Raw genomic sequence first — 21,464 nt, forward strand, 5'->3', positions numbered from 1 at the left:
GGTTCATACTTGAACTTAAGACAATGGTGGGGCTGCACAAAGTCCCAAATCAAATGTTTTTTCCAACAATACTGCTCTTGCAGCACATTCAACACTTTTGGTGTGATATCTGCTTTAAAAAACGAGATACTTATCTGTGAGCAGAAAGCTGGATTGTCCAGCGTGAAAGTCCAGCAGTTGTAGGAGAAAAGGACCTTTTTGGCTGAAATGGTGAAAGAATGGGCGGCCGATGCATTCGTCCAACTGCGGAACGAAAAATCCAACTTGACACACCAAACAAAGGGTTCATCAATTTGGAAAAAACGGTCAAGACCTCTCAACAAATCCATGCTTTGCGCTCTTCTGGTGGTGATTTGTTGATCTCCAAGAGTGATATTAAGCATGAACTACAGGACTATTTTTATAAACTCTTCGCAATAAGAACTGTGAATGAGTGGAACAGGAATGTGATGTTTGAACTGCTCCTTTCTCAATCTGAAGAGCAACAACAATTGCTTGATCCTGGCTTTTCTCTTGGAGACCTTACTGCTGCGCTTAAAGAGAGCAAAGATGGGAAAGCCCATGGACTTGACGGCCTTCCGGCTGAATTTTACAAGGCTTTCTGGGACATTCTCGGCCCTACTCTTCTTGAGGTCTTTCAGGAGAGTGTTGAACAAGGTGAATTGCCACTGAGCTGCCGGAGGGCAGTTTTGTGTCTCCTTCCGAAGAAAGGAAACCTGCCTGAGACCGCAAATTGGCGATCTGTGTCATTCCTCAGCACGGACTATAAAATCTTGTCAAAAGCACTTGCAACCCGTCGAAAGGAAGTGATCTCTTTCTTGATTGGCACTGATCAGTCACACAGTGTTCCAGAACGTTCCATTTACGATCATATTTTTTGGTGAGAGACTTGATCAGTCTCGGTCGAACTGCATCTCCTGGTTTTGTTTTCTTACTTTTAGATCAAGAAAAAGCTTTTGACAGTGTTAACCATTCGTTTTTGTTTGATGTATTAAGGAGAACAGGGTTGGGGGAAAAAGTTATTGCTTATGTTTAGTTATTGTACAAAAATGCATCTCATCTGCTGAAGGTAAATAAAGGTAAATTTTGTGATCTTTCTCACCCTTTCCCCTTTCAGTGAGGCATCCGTCAGGGCTGTGCACTATCAGGTATGCTCTTCAATCTCTCCGTTAAACCTTTATTAGCTTTACTCCAGAACTCAGTGTGAGGAGTCTCTCTTTCACAAAACTCCAAACTCGTTGTTTCACCTTATGCTGATGATATTTGTGTTGCTATTGCAAATCAAAAAGGTGTTTCTGAGGTCTCTCGTTGCCTTACCCAGTTTGAGCTTGCTTCCACTGCAAGGGTAAATTGGAAAAAAAGTGTAACTTTTTGGGTGGGCCAAGATCGCCTTCCCCGTCCCTGCCTGTTTTACCATGAAGAATACATTGGAGTCGTGAGGGGTTTAAATATTTCGGATTATTTCTCGGAATTGAAGCGTATGAACAAAAAAATTCGGACAACTTCCTGGAATAAATAAAATAGAAACTGGCAAGGTGGAAAATATTGCACCAACTTTTCTCGTTTAAAACACGGTTGTCAATCATAAACAACCTGGTGGTTCCATTTATTTGGCATAAAGTATTCCCACTTGAACCTCCTCGATACTTGGTCACAGGCATTCAGAGGTTTCTGACTGATTTTTTTCTGGGGTGGCCACCATTGACTGGGCCCAGACGTGGTCTGCAGATCCCGAATTGCGGGTGGTCAAAATCTGATGCATATCCCAAGTCGAATAATGGCGTTTCGGATTTCCACGATAAAGTGCTTACTGTACTGCAGAGTGAGTGTGTTCCTTGGCGACATCTCACAAACGCCTGGTTGCAGAAAGCAGAAGATCTGAAAAATGACTGTGAACATTTCCTCATCGACCTGCAACATGTCTCAGCTCCCGTGTTTTCATCAGAGCCTTTTGAATGCTTGGCAAGTCCTCGGAGTGCAACGTTTCGAGGTATCATACGATGCCCAAAGTTTGTACAGGAGCCATTAGTTCAGAATATTTTATTCTCTGGAATTTCAACCTCTCTTTCTTGATGTTTTGGAATTTCATGATGCATGAAATTGAAAAGGTCGTTGATGCATTGTTTCACCAGTGTTGGAATAAACAGAGTGCGAGACCTGTTGCAGCCATCCTTGAACACCTGGCTACCTGTTAGCTCACTTTCCTTAAAAATTAGTGTTCGTTCTGCTCGAATTGTGGAAAATGTCTTGAAAGCAGTAATTCAAACCATTCTTCGACTAACCATCGGGTGGAGTGGGTTGGATGAAGTGTTAGACTCACGTCTCCATTTCCCTGAACTTCAAATTGCCTCAAAAAAACAAGAGGGTGTGTTCTCCTCAAACTTAGAGGAAATTGGTGTGTTTCACATCATGTGGAAAACGACGATCTGCAAGATATGTTTGGAAGCATGTATACCTGGTTTTACAAAACATTAAAAAAATCGGTGGAATGAGATCTTCCCAGCTGGAACTTTTTAAACTCTAGCTTGGAACAAAATGTATGGTTCTCCCACTCTTGGGTGAACTGGAGACCTGAATTGGAGACGAGCACATCAAGTCCTGGTCACACAGACATTACTCCATAAGTTTAACTCTTCTGTTCTGATTTTTTGTCCTTTTTATGATGTAATTGAAAATGTGGCCCATGCTTTCATTGAATGTAACAGATTGGTTACATCCTGTATTGAGAAAAAAGATCATGAAGTAGGTCCTGGAGTTGAGGAAAATACATCACAAAGTTTGCAGATTATTTCTGAGAATATAAATTGTTGTTTGGGTGAAATAGATGGTGATGTTAAAGAAAGTGTTAAACCCCCAAATGAACTGTTACTATCACGAAGTTCTGTGAAGGATCAGACAGTGTTTAACATGTCCCTCTTCAGTGCCCCCTTCACCGATGCAAATTCAAAATATTACTCTGGGATCTCCGATTGAATCGATAGATCAGGCTCCACAAGAGTGTGAAACCAACATTTCAACTCCTACTGAGCATCACGATCTCCATGGAAATGATGGAAACACACAAGAACTTTCCACTGAAGCTCCAGAGATTCTGAACATCCAATTAGTGACTTCGGAGGCTGAAATCCTCGACCACTCAGGTACCTTGTCTGATTTGTCAGAACTTGATGAGGATGTTGAGGTGTCTGAGTTGTCTCAGCCTCCATCTGATCAGCCAATGATAGCTCCTCAACTGGTTCTTTCTTTACTGAATGAAACTTATAGACAGTGAAATGCAGTTATCAAAGATAAATGTCCTGATCTACTTTCATTTATTCAAACTATCAAAGATATGATGAGAAAGGCCGATGACTTCTCCTTAACAAAGTCACAGTTTAACTGTGTCAGGAAATTCATGACGAGAGCCGGTGTTGAGGTTTCACAACACCCAACCAAACCCTTGGAATGAAGAAAATCACCTTTGGTACCTTATATATTAATGGTGGAGGTGAAAATCACAACCACCAAGCTCAAGTGAAACGTTCAATGAGACGGAAGAACATCGATATACTTTTATTACAGGAAACACACACAACTCACAATGTAGAGTATGGTTGGTGTCTTGTTGGGGGACAGTGTGTTTTTATCAAATGGTTCTCTATTTCAGCGGGTGTTGCTTTCATCCTGACACCTGGGCAAACACCTGAGTCATGTCTGTTCTGGGAGATTGTTCAAGGCCGGTTTATCTCTCTTGAACTAGTCATTAACAATTTACATTTCGTTTGATTAGGTCAGTGAGCCGACCTAATATTGTTGTGGGCTGGGGGTCGGTGGTGAGGAACAGCCACCAGGTGGAGCAGTAGAGCCGTCACCCATTAATCATTAATACATTAATCGAGAGGGAGACACAGAGCAGAGTTATCCAAATATGCAGGAAATTTACAGTGAGAAAGAAGCACTTAACAACTCTACTTAACAGACTGGCACCACACACACACACACACACACACCCCCAGAGTAATGATGGCCGCGGCCTGTATTTGCACCTGTCCACCTCGTGCGGCCTGCTCGAGCTTATCCAGGAGCGGGACTCGGACCCGCCGCCAACAACGCAACACCAAGCACCAGGGACCAAGATCGACGCCACGGACGCCAGCCAGCATGGGAACGGACCAGATGAGAACGCCAGCAGGCAAGACGAGGATTCCTCTCTTTCTCCTTTACGACGAGGCGAACCTTCGTTCTTTCTACCAGACGAACCTTGCTTTTTCGAGGCAAACCTTTCTTGCTTCGAAGAGGCGAACCTTGCTTGCTTTTTCGAGGAGACCCTTTCTTGCTTCGAAGAGGCGAACCTTTCTTGCTTTGACGAGGCGAACCTTGCTTGCTTTTTCGAGGCGAACCTTTCTTGCTTCGACGAGGCGAACCTTTCTTGCTTCGACGAGGCAAACCTTTTTTTGCTTTCTGAGAGGCAAACCTTTCTTGCTTTTTCTCGACTGCTCGCCACCTCCTCTTATCCTTCCCCTCCCCGATGGGTCAAGGGCCCCGCTCTGAGGGACTCGCTTCCGGATTGGACGAGGGGTTGTCGGGCGACTTGTGCCCGCTCTTCATTGATCGGGCCGAACACTCCATCTGGCTGGGCAAAATCTGGCCAAAAAACCTCAGGGGCTAGGACGCCCCTGAGGTGGTCAGCCGCCGATTGGCTGGGGCGCGCGTGCGATGCTCTCCCTTCTCCCTTGGCTGGAGGAAATCGACTAACAAAAGTAATCGGTGACCTGGTTCATCCTGATCAGAGTTATTGTATCCCGGACATATCTCGATATGATAACATTGTTTGCAGAAGAGACTTAATGGAGGGTAATTGTGTACAGATTGACTTTGGTTTAATTTTTCTTGATTTTAAAAAGGGTTTTCAGAGCATGGACAATGGCTTTCTGAATCATGTGTTGGAAGTTAATGGATTTGGGACTAATTTCAGGAGTTACGTTGACTTATTACGTAATAATACATCCAGTATAGTGAAGGTAAACAATGAGCTTGTTTCCCCCATGCAGGTACAGAGGGGGGAAGGCAAGGCTGCCCAGTCTCTGGCTTATTATTCACCCTTGTGTTAGAACCACTTCTCGTGTTACTCAGGAAGAACCTCACTGGAGTGGTTATATCTCCTGAGTACACTTCAGTTATTTTATCAGGAGATGCGGATGATGTCTCGGTGGTTGTAAAGGATGACAATGACATTGCCGCTCTTGTCAGGTGTTTTGACTTGTTTTGTTCAGCTTCATCTTGAAAGTGTAACTGGAAAAAAAGAAAAGCTTTATCTATGGGTTCCCTGTGTAAGAAGTAATATACCTGGAATGACACTAATCCCACCAGTACATGTTCCTCCAAAGGTAAAATGGGTGGATGAAGGTGATAAATATCTTGAGGGTTTTCTGGGGTCTCCACAATACGGCCAGAAAAACAGTGATGGTGTTGCTGAACGGATGCAAAAAAGATTGAGGAGGTGGAAGAGATCCGAGCCAAACCTTTCGTGTAGAGGTCGGGTCATGGTCATAAACAATTTAATTCCCTCCTTTTTGTGGCACAGGGTCATTTGCCTGCAACCACCAGAAGACTTGTTAAACGGAGAACAAAAGCAACTGTTGGAGGCAGGGAGGTTGGGATGCCTCACTGGTTACGACCAACCATTATATGCCGTCCATTGGTCGAAGATGACCAGGGTATGTTCGACATTAGGAGCCAGATCATGGCCGTTCGACTATGCTCTCTGAAAAAAATTGTTATCTGAATAGCAATCACCAAACCATCTCCTGGCTTCTCACATTCTGCAGCAAGCGGAGGGCTCAGATATGGCCGTGAATGTTTTCTCCTCATGCTTCAATGTGTTCACACATCTTCTCTCTCTGATTTCTATCAGAGTCTATTGAATGCCTGGCAGAGCCTTTCAGTGTGCCGCCAGCAAGACACCAATGTAATGAAGATGTTCGCTCAAGAACCGTTGTTCTATCGTCTTCTCTTCCCCAGTATCCCCAGAAGTCGGGACTTCTGCCAACATTTTATATCAGCTGGCATGACAAAAGTACGGAACCTCCGGAATGTTTCACGTTCTTGGTCGAAATCTGCACAGGAAATAGCCGACGTAACAGGAACTCGCTCGAGAAGAGAGATTGGTGAAGAATTGAGAGAGGTCACACGGATAGGGTTCTGACTTGGATTAGTTTGGACCCAGGAACATGAATCATTGTTTAATGAGTGAGCTTTTCTCCAATTATGCAAACAGTTTATTCCTCACAACTTACCCCCATGAGAATGGGGTAAAACCTCTTTTTAAAAGGCAACAAGAAAAGAACTTTACAAGTTTTGTGTAAAATTACTGCTCGGGGATACACCATTGAACGGAGTAACTCGGTGGAAGAGACTGATGCCTGCCGGACCCCCTTCTGGAACTGTATGGGACTCTATGAACAACAAGTTCGAACTCAAAGGTCCCGTGATCTCCAGTGGAGGTTGATCCACTGGATAGTCCTTTCCAATTGGCGAACAAGTAAATCCTCTCCTCCATCTACGTGTTGCCCATTTTGTAAATGTACAGAAGATGGTTTCCATGCCTTTATTAATTGTGTGAGATTGGTTCCCTTCTTTAATTGGTTTAATTTTGTATCACACAAAATGAATGTTGTGTTTTCTTTACTTTACTTTATTTTTGGTTTTCATGCCAAACATAATAAGGAAAATATATTTTTGGATTATTTTTAGCAACTGGCAAACTGGCAATATATCTCACAAGGAGAGAAAAATTAAATGGAAAACCCATCGGGCAATGTGACATCATGTTTATCTTTACTGCTCTCGTGTCAGAGAGAATAAAACTTGAATTGTCTTTCTCCCAAGATCGTAAAAATCTCGATGAGTTCACGAATACTTGATGGCAGGAAGGAATTTGTGAGGTTCGTCAGAAGCAATTCGTACTACTTTTGTAGTGTGCTGTTGGTTAATGTACAAAGTTAATGTTCTCTTCTTTCTTTATTTATTTTATTCTTTTTTCCTCCTTCTCCTCCTTTTATTCCTATTTGTTAAATTGTAATTCTGTAATTTTCTGTCGCTTCCTTTGTTTCATTGCTTTTATGCACCAATGGTTGATGTAATTATTTTATTATTTTTTATATTTTGTGTTAATAAAAGGACTTCATAAGTCAAAAGTCTGTCTCTCTCTTTCTCTGTCTCTCTCTGTCTCTCTCTTTCTCTCTCTTTCTCTCTCTCTCTCTCTCTCTCTCTCTCTCTCTCTCTCTCTCTCTCTCTCTCTCTCTCTCTCTTTTTCTTTATCTCTCTCTCTCTCTCTCTCTCTCTCTGTGTCTCTCTCTCTCTCTCTCTCTCTCTCTCTCTCTCTCTCTCCCTCTTTCTCTCTCTCTCTTTCTCTCTCTCTCTCTCTCTCTCTCTCTCTCTCCCTCTCTCTCTCTCTCTCTCTCTCTCTCTCTCTCTCTTTCTCTGTCTCTGTCTCTCTCTCTCTGTCTCTGTCTCTCTCTTTCTCTCTCTTTCTCTCTCTTTCTCTGTCTCTCTCTCTCTTTCTCTCTCTCTCTCTCTCTCTCTCTCTCTCTCTCTCTCTCTCTCTCTCTCTCTCTCTCTCTCTCTCTCTCTCTCTGTCTCGCACCAAACCGGCAGTCAGTGAGCTTGGTGTGGCGTCATGGCGGCTGTGTGGTTTTGGTGAGCTGGGAGCTTCCTTTGCTGTTGGTTGTTCCCCACTTTCGCATCTTTGGTTTACCCCCTTTCACATCGTTCTCACCCCAACACCCTTGTTTGTTCGGTTCATATCGATATTATTCGTGTTTCATTCCTTTTGTGATGAAACTGCTCCCCTGTGTTATTCTTTCCTTCATCGAGTGAGGACGTGAGGACGGCGAGGGGGGGTGAGGGGTAAGGGGATAAAGCACTCGATGCATGGGTAAATTTGTCTTCCTTTCCTTCTCCTTCTCACCAAAAGTTTTTGCCAAATACGATGACTAATTGGTCCGTCACAGGAAATACGATGACTACTTGGTCCATCACGGCAAATGCAATGACTAATTGGTCCGCCACAGCAAATACGATGACTACTTGGTCCATCACGGCAAACACGATGACTAATTGGTCTGTCACGGCAAATGCAATGACTAATTGGTCCGTCACGGGAAACACGATGACGAATTGGTCCGTCACAGCAAATACGATGACTAATTGGTCCATCACAGCAAACAGGATGACTAATTGGTCCGCCACAGCAAATGCGATGACTAATAGGTCCGTCATGGCAAACACAATGACAAATTGGTCCGTCACGGCAAATACGATGAATAATTGGTTCATCATGGCAAATATGATGAGTAATTGGTCTGACACAGCAAACATGATGACTAATTGGTCCGTCACTTTAAATAAGATGACTAATTGGTCCGTCATGGCAAATACGAAGATGAATTGGTCCGTCACGGCAAATATGACGAATCAGTCCGACACGGCAAAGAAGATGACCACTTGGTCCATCACGGCAAAGAAGATGACCACTTGGTCCATCACTGCAAATACGATGACTAATTGGTCCATCAGCGAAGCGACGAGTTGGCTCTGTCGTAATAAAATAAAAGTGTGAATGAAGGAAATTGATGAATACATTTGATTTATTTATCAAAATGACGTCATAATCAAAATAGACGGAATGAACAGAACGTTAATCGAGGTTTCTTAACCAAAGGGGAGAAGAAAAGACAAACTGACGTTTTGGACATTCACCCCTCTTTTACCCTGGAGGATAGTTGAATGATCAATACGACACAGTCTACTTTCTTCAGAAGGTTTTTCCCACGGTGGTTAAATCGTTTTCCCACGGTGGTGAGTGTTTTCCCACGGTGGATAAATTGTTTTCCCACGGTGGTTAAATTGTTTTCTCATGTTGGTTCAATTGTTTTTCCACGGTGGTTATATTATTTTCCCACGGTGGTTCAATTGTTTAATCATGTTGGTTAAATTGTTTTTCCATGGTGGTAAAATTGTTTTCCCATGGTGGTTGAATTGTTTTCTCATGTTGATTAAATTGTCTTCCCACGGTGGTTAAATTGTTTTTTCCACGGTGGTTATATTGTTTTCCCATTGTGGTTAAATTGTTTTCTCATGTTGATTAAATTGTCTTCCCACGGTGGTTAAATTGTTTTTTCCACGGTGGTTATATTGTTTTCCCATGGTGGTTAAATTGTTTTCTCATGTTGATTAAATTGTCTTCCCACGGTGGTGAACACACCTCGATGTTCCAACATCACCCTCACCATATTTATAATTATAATTATATAATTATATGAACAGAGGAAGTGTTTGATTTGTTTCCATGAAATGTTGAACTAATTTCAGGAACCTCTAGATTTACACCATCGTTGTGTTCTTGAAGAGAATCGTGTAAATGAAAAACGTGTAAATTTAAACTAATTTCCCCAAAATAAATTATGTAACAGGTGAAGGTTCGGGGGAGTGCTGCGTCAGTCCTCATTGTTATTGTCACAGTGGATTATTTTATTTAAATTGTAATGTTTAAGATATAAATAATGAAACATTGTGTAAACACCACTGTGTACTTTTGTATTTAATAAATAACTAAAAACAGAAAAATTAAATAAAGGGGATGTTAACACGACATTACCTGCTGCTGTTGATGTGTTGTTTGTGGAAGTGATGAGGTGAAGGAGGTGGAGGAGTTATAGAGGAGGGGGATCATCTGTGTTACGTGACCTTGACGAAGATAGTGATGTTGAGAGCTCCTCCAGGTACGAGTCCAGCAATTCCACCACATCACCCTCGTCCACCTCATCAAAGCCGACAGTGTTGGCCATCTTGACGATGTGACGTCGTGCTTTGGACAAATCATTATTCACATTCAAACCCTTGAAGCCGTGAACACATTGAGGGGAAACCTTCCCCCATACTCCATTCATGGAGGAACGGGTGATTTCCCTCCAAGACTCCTCAACATTACAAAGAACATCCCTTCTGGTAAAGACCTTCCAGAATTCCTTTACAATCATCTGATTATTATCAGTTGATTTCACCAGGTTTATAAATGTTATCGGGAGATAACACGCCTTGAATGTATCAACCACGCCCTGGTCCATGGGTTCATTTAGAGATGTCGTGGTTGGGTGGAAGAAACACATTTCCATGTTTGGTCCTGGATGGATGTTGGATGAGTTGGGGAATTATCGAGGAGGATGAGAATTATAAAACTCAAATTCTCCTTCTCACAATATTCCTTCAACTCGGTAACAAACTGGGAGATAAAATATTCACAAAACATTTTATTTGTTGTGGTGGATTTACATCCTTGTGTATTGATATGTAGATTGGAATAAAGTCGTTCCTGGCCCGCCATTTCCCGTCCCTGTCGTGATTTGGTCGAGCTCCACTTAATCCTGTTACACACGGAATACCTGTTATCCAGCCCTTGGTATTTGAATACCGATGGACAGGCAGACATTTTTAACATATCCCTTCATATCCCTGGGATTTTCTGAATGGTAAACCATGAACGGTTTCAATGTACAATCACCTTCAGCATCTCCTCCCAACATCAGCGTGAAGCGATCTTTCTCTCCTTTAAACACCCCCAGGTGTGATCTTCTCCTCATGAGAAATGTTCCTCCCACGTGACGTCCTCCAACAAAACAGACCCGTCTCATCAAAGTTGAACATTTGTTTTGGAGAATATCCACCTTCCTCCATCATGGAACCTTCTCGGCGGTCTCGGTGTGGGCAGCAGCATCCTCTCCGGTCATTCTGATGTTGTGGTAGTTGTAACTCTTCCAGAAGTTCCAAAAACTACCAATAACTATCGGTAAACGGCTTCACTTCACCTTCATATCAGCTGTACGATCATCTCTTTCATCCCGTCCGAAAACATCCATTTTAACTTCATCACTGATGAACTTCCTCCGTCTTGTGTTCACACGACCAACCTCACTACACCACGGACCCTTTCCAGTGATGATTACAAAGGGTTCACTAATTACAGAGGAACAATTCACACACAAAATGGTGAACACGTGACCAAACGGACGAACCGAACATGGAGGGTTTCAGGAACTGAGGGACGGGAAGGCGGGAAAACGAGGAGGAGGGAGGAAATCTATGTATCCCACATCATCTCTTATAACGATCACGTGTTCATGGTGTTCAGAGTGTAAATTAAATCACAGCATCACTCACACACTCGAATCGTGTAATTACAAACACTCGTGAAGGTAAATTAAAGAGTGGTGTAAATGACAGGCCGCACTACTCCAAAACCGCGCGAACAGAGCATGAGGAAAAGGGAGTTTACAGGAAATTAAACATGGAGTTTATTTATAAACCTGTGATGGGAATTCACTAATCCGTGTTCAGGGAAACAGAACAAGAAGAAGAACAAAAACCTCAATAACAGTTCAGGACTCACTCAAGATCCTCCAAGTTGTTGATGTTCTTCAGGTCCCTCAGGATGGGCCCAGACTTGGTGCTCAGGTTACATTTCTCTAACCTGTGAATAGATAAAAACTCCAAGGAGTGAAACAAAGAAACATCAGTATAAAGTTCTCGTTAAACGAGTTCTCGTAGAAGGATCTTTGTTACAGGTTAAGAGATCATTAAATAACCTGAAAATGAACACGTTGAAGGTCACGTGACCGATAATAGAACAAACCCCCTTTCCGTGAGACATCGTCCCCTGGATCGTGGGAACAAGTTTGTATAAAAGAGAAATAAATAAATAAAACATCTCAATGAACAGGTTCGAGTTATGTTAACGGGGGAGGGGGAGGGAATGGGGAAGGAATGGGGAGGGGTGGGGGGAAATGGGGCCAGACCGGCGAGGGGTGGGAGTGGGGGAAATGGGGACGGAATGGTGTGGCGAGGTAAGTTCTGCTCACTTGGTTTGTTTGTGTGAAGTTTGAATGTTTGTAGAAGAAGCAAATGAGGTGAAAAACTGGATAAATTCACTTTCAATCAGAGAGAGAGAAAGAGAAAGAGAAAGAGAAAGAGAAAGAGAAAGAGAAAGAGAAAGAGAAAGAGAAAGAGAAAGAGAAAGAGAAAGAGAAAGAGAAAGAGAGAGAGAGAGAGAGAGAGAGAGAGAGAGAGAGAGAGAGAGAGAGAGAGAGAGAGAGAGAGAGAGAGAGAGAGAGAGAGAGAGAGAGAGAGAGAGAGAGAGAGAGAGAGAGAGAGAGAGAGAGACGCAGAGAGGTTTGTCCAGGAATCTCAATCAGTGGTTGATTTTGTTGTTTGATCCACGACGGTGTTTCAAGGCCCTGATTGGCTGATCAGTGATGACAAGGAACCCCTCAGTGTTTAATTTCTCCCCTTGGTTACGTCACAATCGATCATCACATGTTCTCGGTCCAAACAGTGTTTCTGTTACAATAACTATTCTACAAGAAGGGATATTTTACATGGGGGGTTGTACCCCCAGCTTTTCCCCATCCCATCCCTTGGTGTGGGACCCAATGGTCCATTTTATAAATTCCGTTCACACATTGGTGGAAATTCCTTAAATTATCATAAATACACGAAGGGGACCCTGTGAACTCGACATGACCGGGTGTCACTTTCTCGAGGTACACACTACCAAACTATGACGTAATCTTCCCATGAGGGTACAATTATGTTTTTCGAGACTTTTTTTAATCACCCCTATATTATATAATTCCACTGATAATGATACAAAACGATGATATTTCTTCCAAATGGACATAATGATGATACTCAGTGAAATAATGAAACAATATTTAAATATCTGAGAATTTATTATCATCACAATCACAAATATTAATAAATATTATTAATTACATTTCGTTTTTTCCCGTTGGGATCCAGTTCAATTATTTATAACTAACCACGTGTGTGTTCAACAGTTATAAGTTCAACAACAGTTATAAGTTCAACAATCCTCTATTATTACCGAATATAATAACATCAAACACTCGTGAAATATCAAAAACAATCAAACATTGGAAACAACAATGTAAAATACCCCCCCTCCTATACCCTACCACCGCCACCCCTAACCCCCCCTCATCCCCTTCCACCCCTCAGCCTTTTTATTACAAGGAATTAAAAGGAAATTTTTTCACACGAGGAGGCCATTCGGCCCATCATGCCTGCACCACACCAATACCAGATAAATAAATCCGTTGATTCCCCTACAGTTCATGTGGAGTCATTTGGTTGCTGCACTGGAACTCATTTCATCGACCTCAGAAGGATGACAGGCTGAGTCAACCCCTCTGGTGTCAATTCAACGAGAGGGGCTTGTACTCAGGACCCGAGGATCAAAAGCCACCACCCTAACCACCAATCCAACACAATAACCACCAAGCCACTGTGGGGGAAAAATTTATATTAATGTATTTTAAATTGCAACAAATGGAGTTTCAGAAATGTAACTTTTATGCTGCAAGTTGATTTGGCTGTCATTTCTGGCCAAAAGACTTTTGCCCTAAATGATAAGAAATGTGTTGTTCTGGAGCAGAGTGACCGAGCTGATAAATGAACCTTTGCTTAGAAAATGTACGAAGTGGCTTTTTGTCTAAAGGACACGTCTACAGTCTGGGTGAATATCCCCCAACCTCTCTCTCTCATGGAAGTATAAAATGCTTTGAAATCTAAAAGTTTGAAGTACGAGCACGTGAGGAAGTATAGTTTCTCAGTGGCTCGTACTCCTTGGAACTGACCAAGTACCAAGTTAGAATAAAACTCTCTGATGTAATGTAGAGGTTAATTGAATCAGGTTGGTCTAACTGTTAACTAAAGTAAGAATAAATGAAATAGAACCAAATAATATTGCAAACAAATGGGGATTTTTAAGTTCATTGTACAAGGGTGAGAAGTGTATGGTGTATAATTAGGAAATAAATTGTTCCACAAGGAAGGACTTGTGTGGACATCAGTTTTATCAGTGTCGATAGGGTTTTTTTTGTAGGATTTTATAATCAAATCGGACAAACGTTAAACTCTGTCTGAAGTCAAATAGGATTCCACAATCGGCCAGTTAGAATCCTTCAGGAGGACAACGATCACAACAAGGTGGGTTTAAAAAATCCACATCAGTTGGTGCCATGACTCGGATTCGAAGCGACGTTGGTGCGGTGCTCGTGATTGGAGGTGCTTTATCTGCCAGAGGCAGTGCCTGGAGGAACGACAAGTGCTTGAGCGAAGGTAAGGGAGAGCGCTCTCAGCAGGTAACGCATTTCGAACAAAGAAAAGTTCATTGTCAGATAATTTTATTGAGAGAAAGAAGAGGATCCGGCGGAGGGAGTCCGTTTTAAAGTAAACAATAAGTACTGTAGTTGTTTTAGAAAAGTGCTGGAGAAGAAGAGGAGTCAGATGACAAGAAGAGGCTCGTCAAGGAGCCAGATGCGTAATTAAATAGGCATGATGAAGCGACATGCCACATGTTTGCATTGATACGGACCGGCTGTGAGAGAGAGGCCGAGGACACGGCTGAGACGCTGAGAAAGGGTTAAAATCGATAAATATTATAAGTTACCTGTTTGTAAGAGTTTTAAGAGTTACTTTTTGTTCATTGAACTCACTGGAAGTTTGTTGGCAGTGAGGTTGTTATATTATATTGTGTGGAGGTTTTACGGATTTGTAAATGCAATGATTTGCACGAAACGTTTTGTAGAGTGCAGAAGACGATTAACCGGCTGGGAGCATGGTGGGTGATTTGCATTGAGATGCATGTGTTCCTGAGAGTAAAAAAATGAAACTTGTGCGAGTCCAATATTCACTGCAATGAAACGTGTTCTGTTGGGATTTTGACGATATTTTAACTCGTGCTGAGTTGAGCTGTGGGTCTGTTTGAAATGGCATGTTATACATTCTTGGCGTTGTATTTCCACGCGAAGGTCGCAAACTACACTGTGTGAGACCCCCCTCCACTCGATCTGTGGGGGGTGGCCTATCTTTACACTGAGTCTTTGTTCGAGCCTTTGCTTTAGGTGTGAAATTCGATTCATATGCAGATTCAAGAGGATGAGATAGAAATGTGATTGGTATTTGTCACGTGATCACACGCGAGTCTATGAGATGCAATGTTGTTTAGTGTATGTGTTGAAGCCATGACAGAGTAATGCAAACTGTGGGTTTTGCCTGTCAGAGTTTTTTCCTTTTTCTTCCCACCGGATGTGGAGAGAACTTCCTGTTCCTTGGTGTTTGTGGTGCACCCTCTCTACTGAATGTTTGAAGTGAAGTCCATTTAGGAAAAAGTGTTGAAGTTTTATTTTACAACCATCGGGATTTTGAATAAATTGTGAAATAACAATTGTGAATGTGGATATACTGTTTGTGATTTAAATGTAGAAACGTGATTTGGAATGATTTTAATGATTTGATGATGTTTAGCACGTGGGGCAATTCACAGATAATAGATGATTCCCTCGGATGGACGTTGAAATATTGTTTTATTCGTCTGCGAATGTTGAGGTCACCTGAACTTGTGCTGGGAAGGCAATGGCAAACAACCCAGTGTAACCCTTTGATCGATTCAGTCAAGGTAAATTCATGATTTAATTCGATAGATGCTGAAGATTTAATTTTCCATTTATGGATTTTAAAAGGAAATATTTTATTGTTTTGACCAAAAAGTTGTTTAAGAGAGTTTGGATGTTTATTAGTCTGAAGTTTAAGATGCTTTTCCAAGACTGGGATAAAGATTGTGGAGGGTGAAGCTGTATGTGTAGACAGAGTGTTTGAGCTGCAATTTAAATGATATTTGACAAGTGATTTGACAAGTGATTTGACAATTTTTGAACAACTGTTTAAAATGATTTATTTGTTTTGATAAAGGAAAATGGATTCGTTATTGAGAAGGTCAGAGGAAGTGATAGATGGTTTGTGTATGTGAGTTGGAAAAATAGCAGCATGTTTGCTGTTTTGGTGAGAGAGAAGTGGACAGAAGGAGAAATGTCAGAGAATTAAAATGTCGATGGAAATAGCAAATGAGATGGATGTTTTGAGAATACGTACAACTGGGATTTCTGTATATTTTAGCATGTTGTTTTGGGAAATAACAAGGAAAGGGATTAAAATATTGATATGAAATATAATGCAAGTTAAATGCTTCCATAAGAATCTTTGTGAGTCTTGTAGAACTACATGTGCCCATGACGTTTATTGATTGGTGTTTAATTGATGCTTTGTTTGTTTCGGAGTGTTGAAAGCAGTCTTTGAAGCAATGTACGATTTCATCGAAATGAAGTTTGGAAAGAACTTCCACACAAAGATTGGACGATGGGAGAACCCAGATTTGGGTGATTGAGCATTCAACACATGATTATGTCCCTTCCTGAGGAGATAAGATGGAGCAATGTGGGAAAAGAAAGAAAAAACCCACTGAGGAGAAGGTTGAGCAAAGTCTTAATGTCGGTGTTGTGTGGTGCCTGCGTGGAGGAATGTTCTCAGCCACACTCTCGACTGCCGCTCTGCAAATACATCGTGAACTTGCTGTGGTCACTTCAATGTACGACAGGCCTGGAGTTCCACATTGCGATCCTTCAACCCAGTGTCCGGCCCAAGCTTGTACTCGCCCACATCTACCTTCTCCTCAGCTCAAGGTCAGGTCAGGTATGGGAGCATGTGCCAGAACAGCACGTCGCTGCGTCCACTTTCCGCCGGTACTCCAGGGGCCTCCGTCTGGGCATCCCCCAGGCAGATGCCAGGCCCATCCCCATCTCCTTGAGATGATGGTCAACCTGTTGCAACCATGAGGCACGTGGTCGACCCACTGGCCTCCTCCACTCATGAGACTCCCTCGCTGAGAGAATCTGGTGAGCAGGATCAGAGTCAGGAAAACGAGCCACATGTCCATACAGCCGCAACTGACGCTCACGGACTATGCAGGTAACAAATCTCATCCGAGTCTCTCTCAGCAACCGCTCGTTGGACACAAAATCCGACCAGCGATAGCCAAGGATTCTCCGAAGAGACCTGGTACCAAAGGAATTAAGTCTCCGTCTCAGATCCTTGGTCAGAGTCCAAGTCTCGCACCCATAGAGCAAGACTGGAAGTACCAAGGACCTGAAGACTCGGACTTTCGTCCTCCCGCACAGGTACCGGCAGCGCCACACCCCATGATCCAGTGAATCCATGACTCCCCAGGCCCGACCCAGACGTCTATTGACCTCTGACTCGCAGCCCGCAGAGACATGAATATCACTGCCAAGGTAAGTGAATCTCTCCACGACCTCAACATCCTCACCACAAACAGACACAGACAGGACAGCAGCATCCAAGATGTCACTGAAAGCCTGGATCTTAGTTTTGACCCAAGAAACCCGTAATCCCAACGGCTCCGACTCCTCATTCAGCACCTCGAGGGCCCCCAAGAGGATGTCTAAAGTCTCCGCAAAGATGACTGCATCATCTGCAAAATCAAGGTCCGAGATCTTGACATTCCCAAATGACGCACCGCAACTTGATCTCTCCGACATCCTCCCTAGAATCCATTCCATACAAGTGCTGAAAAGTGTGAGGGCAAGTACACATCCCTGACGAACTCCAGTAACAACTGGAAATAAGTCAGAGATGGTACCACCACACTTCACAGCACTCTCAGTACCAGAGTAGAGTTCAGACATCAGATCGATCAGTTTTGGTGGCACCCCACGAAGACCAAGAATCCTCCAGAGGACATCCCGATTCACTGAATCGAACGCTTTACAGAGATCAACATAGGCTGCAAGCAGCCCCTGCCGAAACTCTCGTCTGCGTTCGGTGAGGACACGAAGTGCAAGGATACGGTCAACCGTTGACCTCTTTGGTGTAAAGCCTGACTGCTCTGGACGCTGGTGCTCAAGCAGATGGTGGCGAACCCTATCGAGAATTATCCGAGCAAAGACCTTGCCCGGCACTGAGAGCAGCGTCACCCCTCGGTAGTTGTTGCAGTCTTGGCGATCACCCTTCCCTTTCCAGAGAGGGACAACAAGGCCCCTCTTCCAATCAGTTGGGATGATGCCTGTGTTCCAGGCAGAGCACAAAACTGCATGCAACGACACGAGTGCAGCATTTCCACCAGCCTTGAGAAGTTCAGCATGGATGCCACAGATCCCTGGAGCTTTGCCCCGTTTCAACTGGTTCACCGCAGCCCGTGTTTCCACAAGCGTAGGTGGACCACAGTTGATTCGAGGGTCAGCAACAGGGATTGTAACACCCTTGACGTCCAACTCGACAGTTGGGGGATCAGCCTGGTACAACCGCTCAAAGTAACCGGCCCAGCGGGCCTTCACTTCAGACTCCTCTGTCAAGAGCCTACCACTCTCTGCTCGAACTATAGTGCTCCGAGGGATGGGCTTGGATGAACGTAATGCGCGAATTCCCCTGTAAGCGGGACGAGAATCACCTGTCCACAGGTAATGCTCTACCCCCTCACAGATTCCTCGCACATGGGCCTCCTTGTCCACCCTCAGTGCACGTACAGTTTTACGCCTCAGCTCCCTGAACAGCTCAGCTCTGCCATTCAGCCTGGCCCTGCGACTCTGGTCAATGGTATCCAGTGTCCCTTGAGAGAATCCCTTGAGATTCTTCTTTGCCCTGCGGTGAGCTCCAAGGCATCCACCGGCAACATCAAGGACGGTGGTCTTGAAGGCGCTCCACAACTCTTCAGGACCCCCCAAAGCACCCAGACCCCCCAAGTGTCCACTCAGCCTGTTCGCTGTCCACTCCGGTAGACCCTGCAGTTCTGGATCATCCTCCAACGACCGTCAATGAGGACATGGTCAATCTCCTTTGCCACACCGCCAGCGTTGGAATACCAAGTCCAGCGATGAGCTTGTGGGCGCTGAAACCATGAACCAGCCACCCTAAGTCCATGACTTCTTGCAAAGTCAAGGAACTTAGTGCTATTCTGGTTCATAGTTCCTGACCCATGGGGACCAACACACACCTCATAACCGTCCCTATCAGTTCCAGTCGATGCATTGAAATCCCCCAAGACTAGAAGTGTATCTCGTCTGGGGCACTGATCAACCACAGACTCGAGTGTGGCGTAGAATGCATCCTTCACGGTGAGATCACTCGCCTCAGTCGGAGCATAAACAGAGACCAGGGAAATGACACCTAAGGAGTGACGAATCCTTAATCTCATAATACGCTCGTTGACCGGTGTTACCTCAATTATCATTGGGGTCAGCTTATTGGACACAGCTACAGCAACTCCTTGGGTATGGTAACCATCAGAGCGACCAGACCAATAGGAGGTGTAACCACCCACTATTATCTCGCCGCAATCCGGTCTCCGAGCCTCAGAGAGTGCTGCAATCCCGATGTCCAAACGCTTGAGCTCAGATGATAACAGAGACAGGTGATCATCCTCTCTTAGGGATAGGACATTCCAGGCACCCACCCGAAGGGACCGCCTCAGGTTAACCCAAGGAGACCGCCGTCTGGTGGACGACACCTCAGCACCACTCCGACACACTCTCCCGCAATCTGACCCAGGGATGTTACCCCGTGGTTTCCCTCCTATCAAAGATTGGGGGTCCCGAAGGCTTTGCCCCAATCCCGTCATCCGGTGAGCTGCCCTGCGAAGGGAAGCTGCACAGGAGGTACTCCCACGGAGTGGGTTTTCAGATTTTTTTGCGTTTTTGCTTTTTGCGGAATGAAGCGTTTTACGGTGGCCGGAGTGCAAATCCTGCCACCAACCTCCTTATAAGAAGTAACCCAACTGCAGGAGGACGTCCGCAGACACAGTTGCGCACTAAATATGGATGGCCGTTGGCTCACAAGGAGCTCCTCCGCCCTTTGACAGGTTTTGTTTTTAATCCTGCTGGGTGTCCATATCCAAACACCCTCCTCACCAGAAAACCTGGTGGGGGAGACGGTTTAGTCGCCGACAACCCGACCATGGAACAGGTTAGTATAGGTTTACATGGTACCTGTTGCAGGTCACAGATCGAACCGAACCTGACAGAATAAAATAATATTCTGCTCGTAATAAAATAAAAGTGTGAATGAAGGAAATTGATGAATACTTCTTCTTCTTCTTTCGGCTGCTCCCGTGAGGGGTCGCCACAGCGAATCATCCGGATGATCCGCATCGTGATTTGGCACATGTTTTACACAGGATGCCCTTCCTGACACAACCCTGGTCGCCTCTTACGACACAGGGATATGGTACACCTATTTTAACCGGGGTATACACCGGCCCAGTATACTGGTACTCATTTCGCCAACCTCGGAAGGATGACAGGCTGAGTCAACCCCCTGGTGTATTAATTCAGTGGCCCAACGGGGCTTGAACTCAGGACCTTTTGGATCCCAAGCCGCTGCACTAACCACTGCGCCAACACACCAGGCTGAAGGAAATTGATGAATACATTTGATTTATTTATCAAAATTACGTCATAATCAAAATGAAAAACGGAATGAACAGAACGTTACTCGAGGTTTGTTCACCAAAGGGGAGAAGAAAAGACAAACTGACGTTTTGGACATTCACCCCTCTTTTATTCTGGAGGATAGTTGAATGATCAAAACGACACATTCCAGTGACTTCAGAAGGTTTTTCCCACGGTGGTTAAATTGTTTCCCCACGGTGGTTAAATTGTTTTCTCACGGTGGTAAAAGCATTTTCCCACGGTGGTTAAATTGTTTTTCCATGTTGGTTAAATTGATTTCTCATGTTGGTTAAATTGTTTTTCCACGGCGGTTATATTGTTTTCCCATGGTGGTTAAATTGTTTTCTCATGTTCATTAAATTGTCTTCCCACGGTGGTTAACACACCTCGATGTTCCAACATCACCCTCACCATATTTATAATTATAATTATATAATTATATGAATACAGGAAGTGTTTGATTTGTTTCCAGGAAATGTTGAACGAATTAGAGGAACCTCTTGATTTACTCCATCGTTGTGTTCTTGAAGATAGTCGTGCAAATGAAAAACGTAAATTTAAACGAATTTCCCCAAAATAAATCATGTAAAAGGTGAAGGTTCGGGGGAGTGCTGTGTCAGTTCTCATTGTTATTGTTCCAGTTGATTATTTTATTTAAATTGTGATGTTTAAGATATAAATAATGAAACATTGTGTAAACACCACTGTGTACTGTTGTATTTCATAAATAACTAAAAACAGAAAAATTAAATAAAGGGGATGTTAACACTACATTACCTGCTGCTGTGGATGTGTTATTTGTGGAAGTGATGAGGTGAAGGAGGTGGAGGTGTTATAGAGGAGGGGGATCATCTGTGTCACGTGACCTTGATGAAGATAGTGATGTTGAGAGCTCTTCCTGGTACGAGTCCAGCAAGTCCTCCACATCACACTCGTCCACCTCATCAAAACCAACAGTGTTGGCCATTTTGACGATGTGACGTCGTGCTTTGGACAAATTATTATTCACATTGAAACCATTGAAGCCGTGAACACATTGAGGGGAAACTTTCCCCCATACTCCATTCATGGAGGATTGGGTGATTTCCCTCCATGACTCCTCAACATCAC

At 43.7% G+C, this 21,464-nt stretch overlaps 2 protein-coding genes across 31 annotated transcripts in view; one reads left to right on the forward strand and one right to left on the reverse strand.

Annotated features, from left to right (window-relative positions):
* Positions 1 to 21,464, forward strand: part of LOC147033690 (NACHT, LRR and PYD domains-containing protein 12-like) — a 1,146,930-nt gene that overhangs the window by 897,520 nt on the left and 227,946 nt on the right. The window lies entirely within an intron of this gene.
* Positions 1 to 21,464, reverse strand: part of LOC147033697 (NACHT, LRR and PYD domains-containing protein 12-like) — a 517,878-nt gene that overhangs the window by 90,867 nt on the left and 405,547 nt on the right. For 8 of the 9 annotated variants that reach the window (XM_085871815.1, XM_085871814.1, XM_085871821.1 and 5 more), the window contains one exon: positions 11,426 to 11,506. The exons of the other annotated variant lie outside the window; for it this stretch is intronic. In XM_085871815.1, the coding sequence (XP_085727941.1) occupies positions 11,426 to 11,506 (81 nt within the window). The remainder of the gene's footprint in view (positions 1 to 11,425; positions 11,507 to 21,464) is intronic. 9 annotated transcript variants of the gene reach the window in all.

This window comes from Eptatretus burgeri, chromosome 2 (genome assembly GCF_056783735.1).
Source record: "Eptatretus burgeri isolate ZD-2024b chromosome 2, Ebu_testis_v1, whole genome shotgun sequence".
Classification (NCBI taxonomy): Eukaryota; Metazoa; Chordata; class Myxini; order Myxiniformes; family Myxinidae; genus Eptatretus; species Eptatretus burgeri.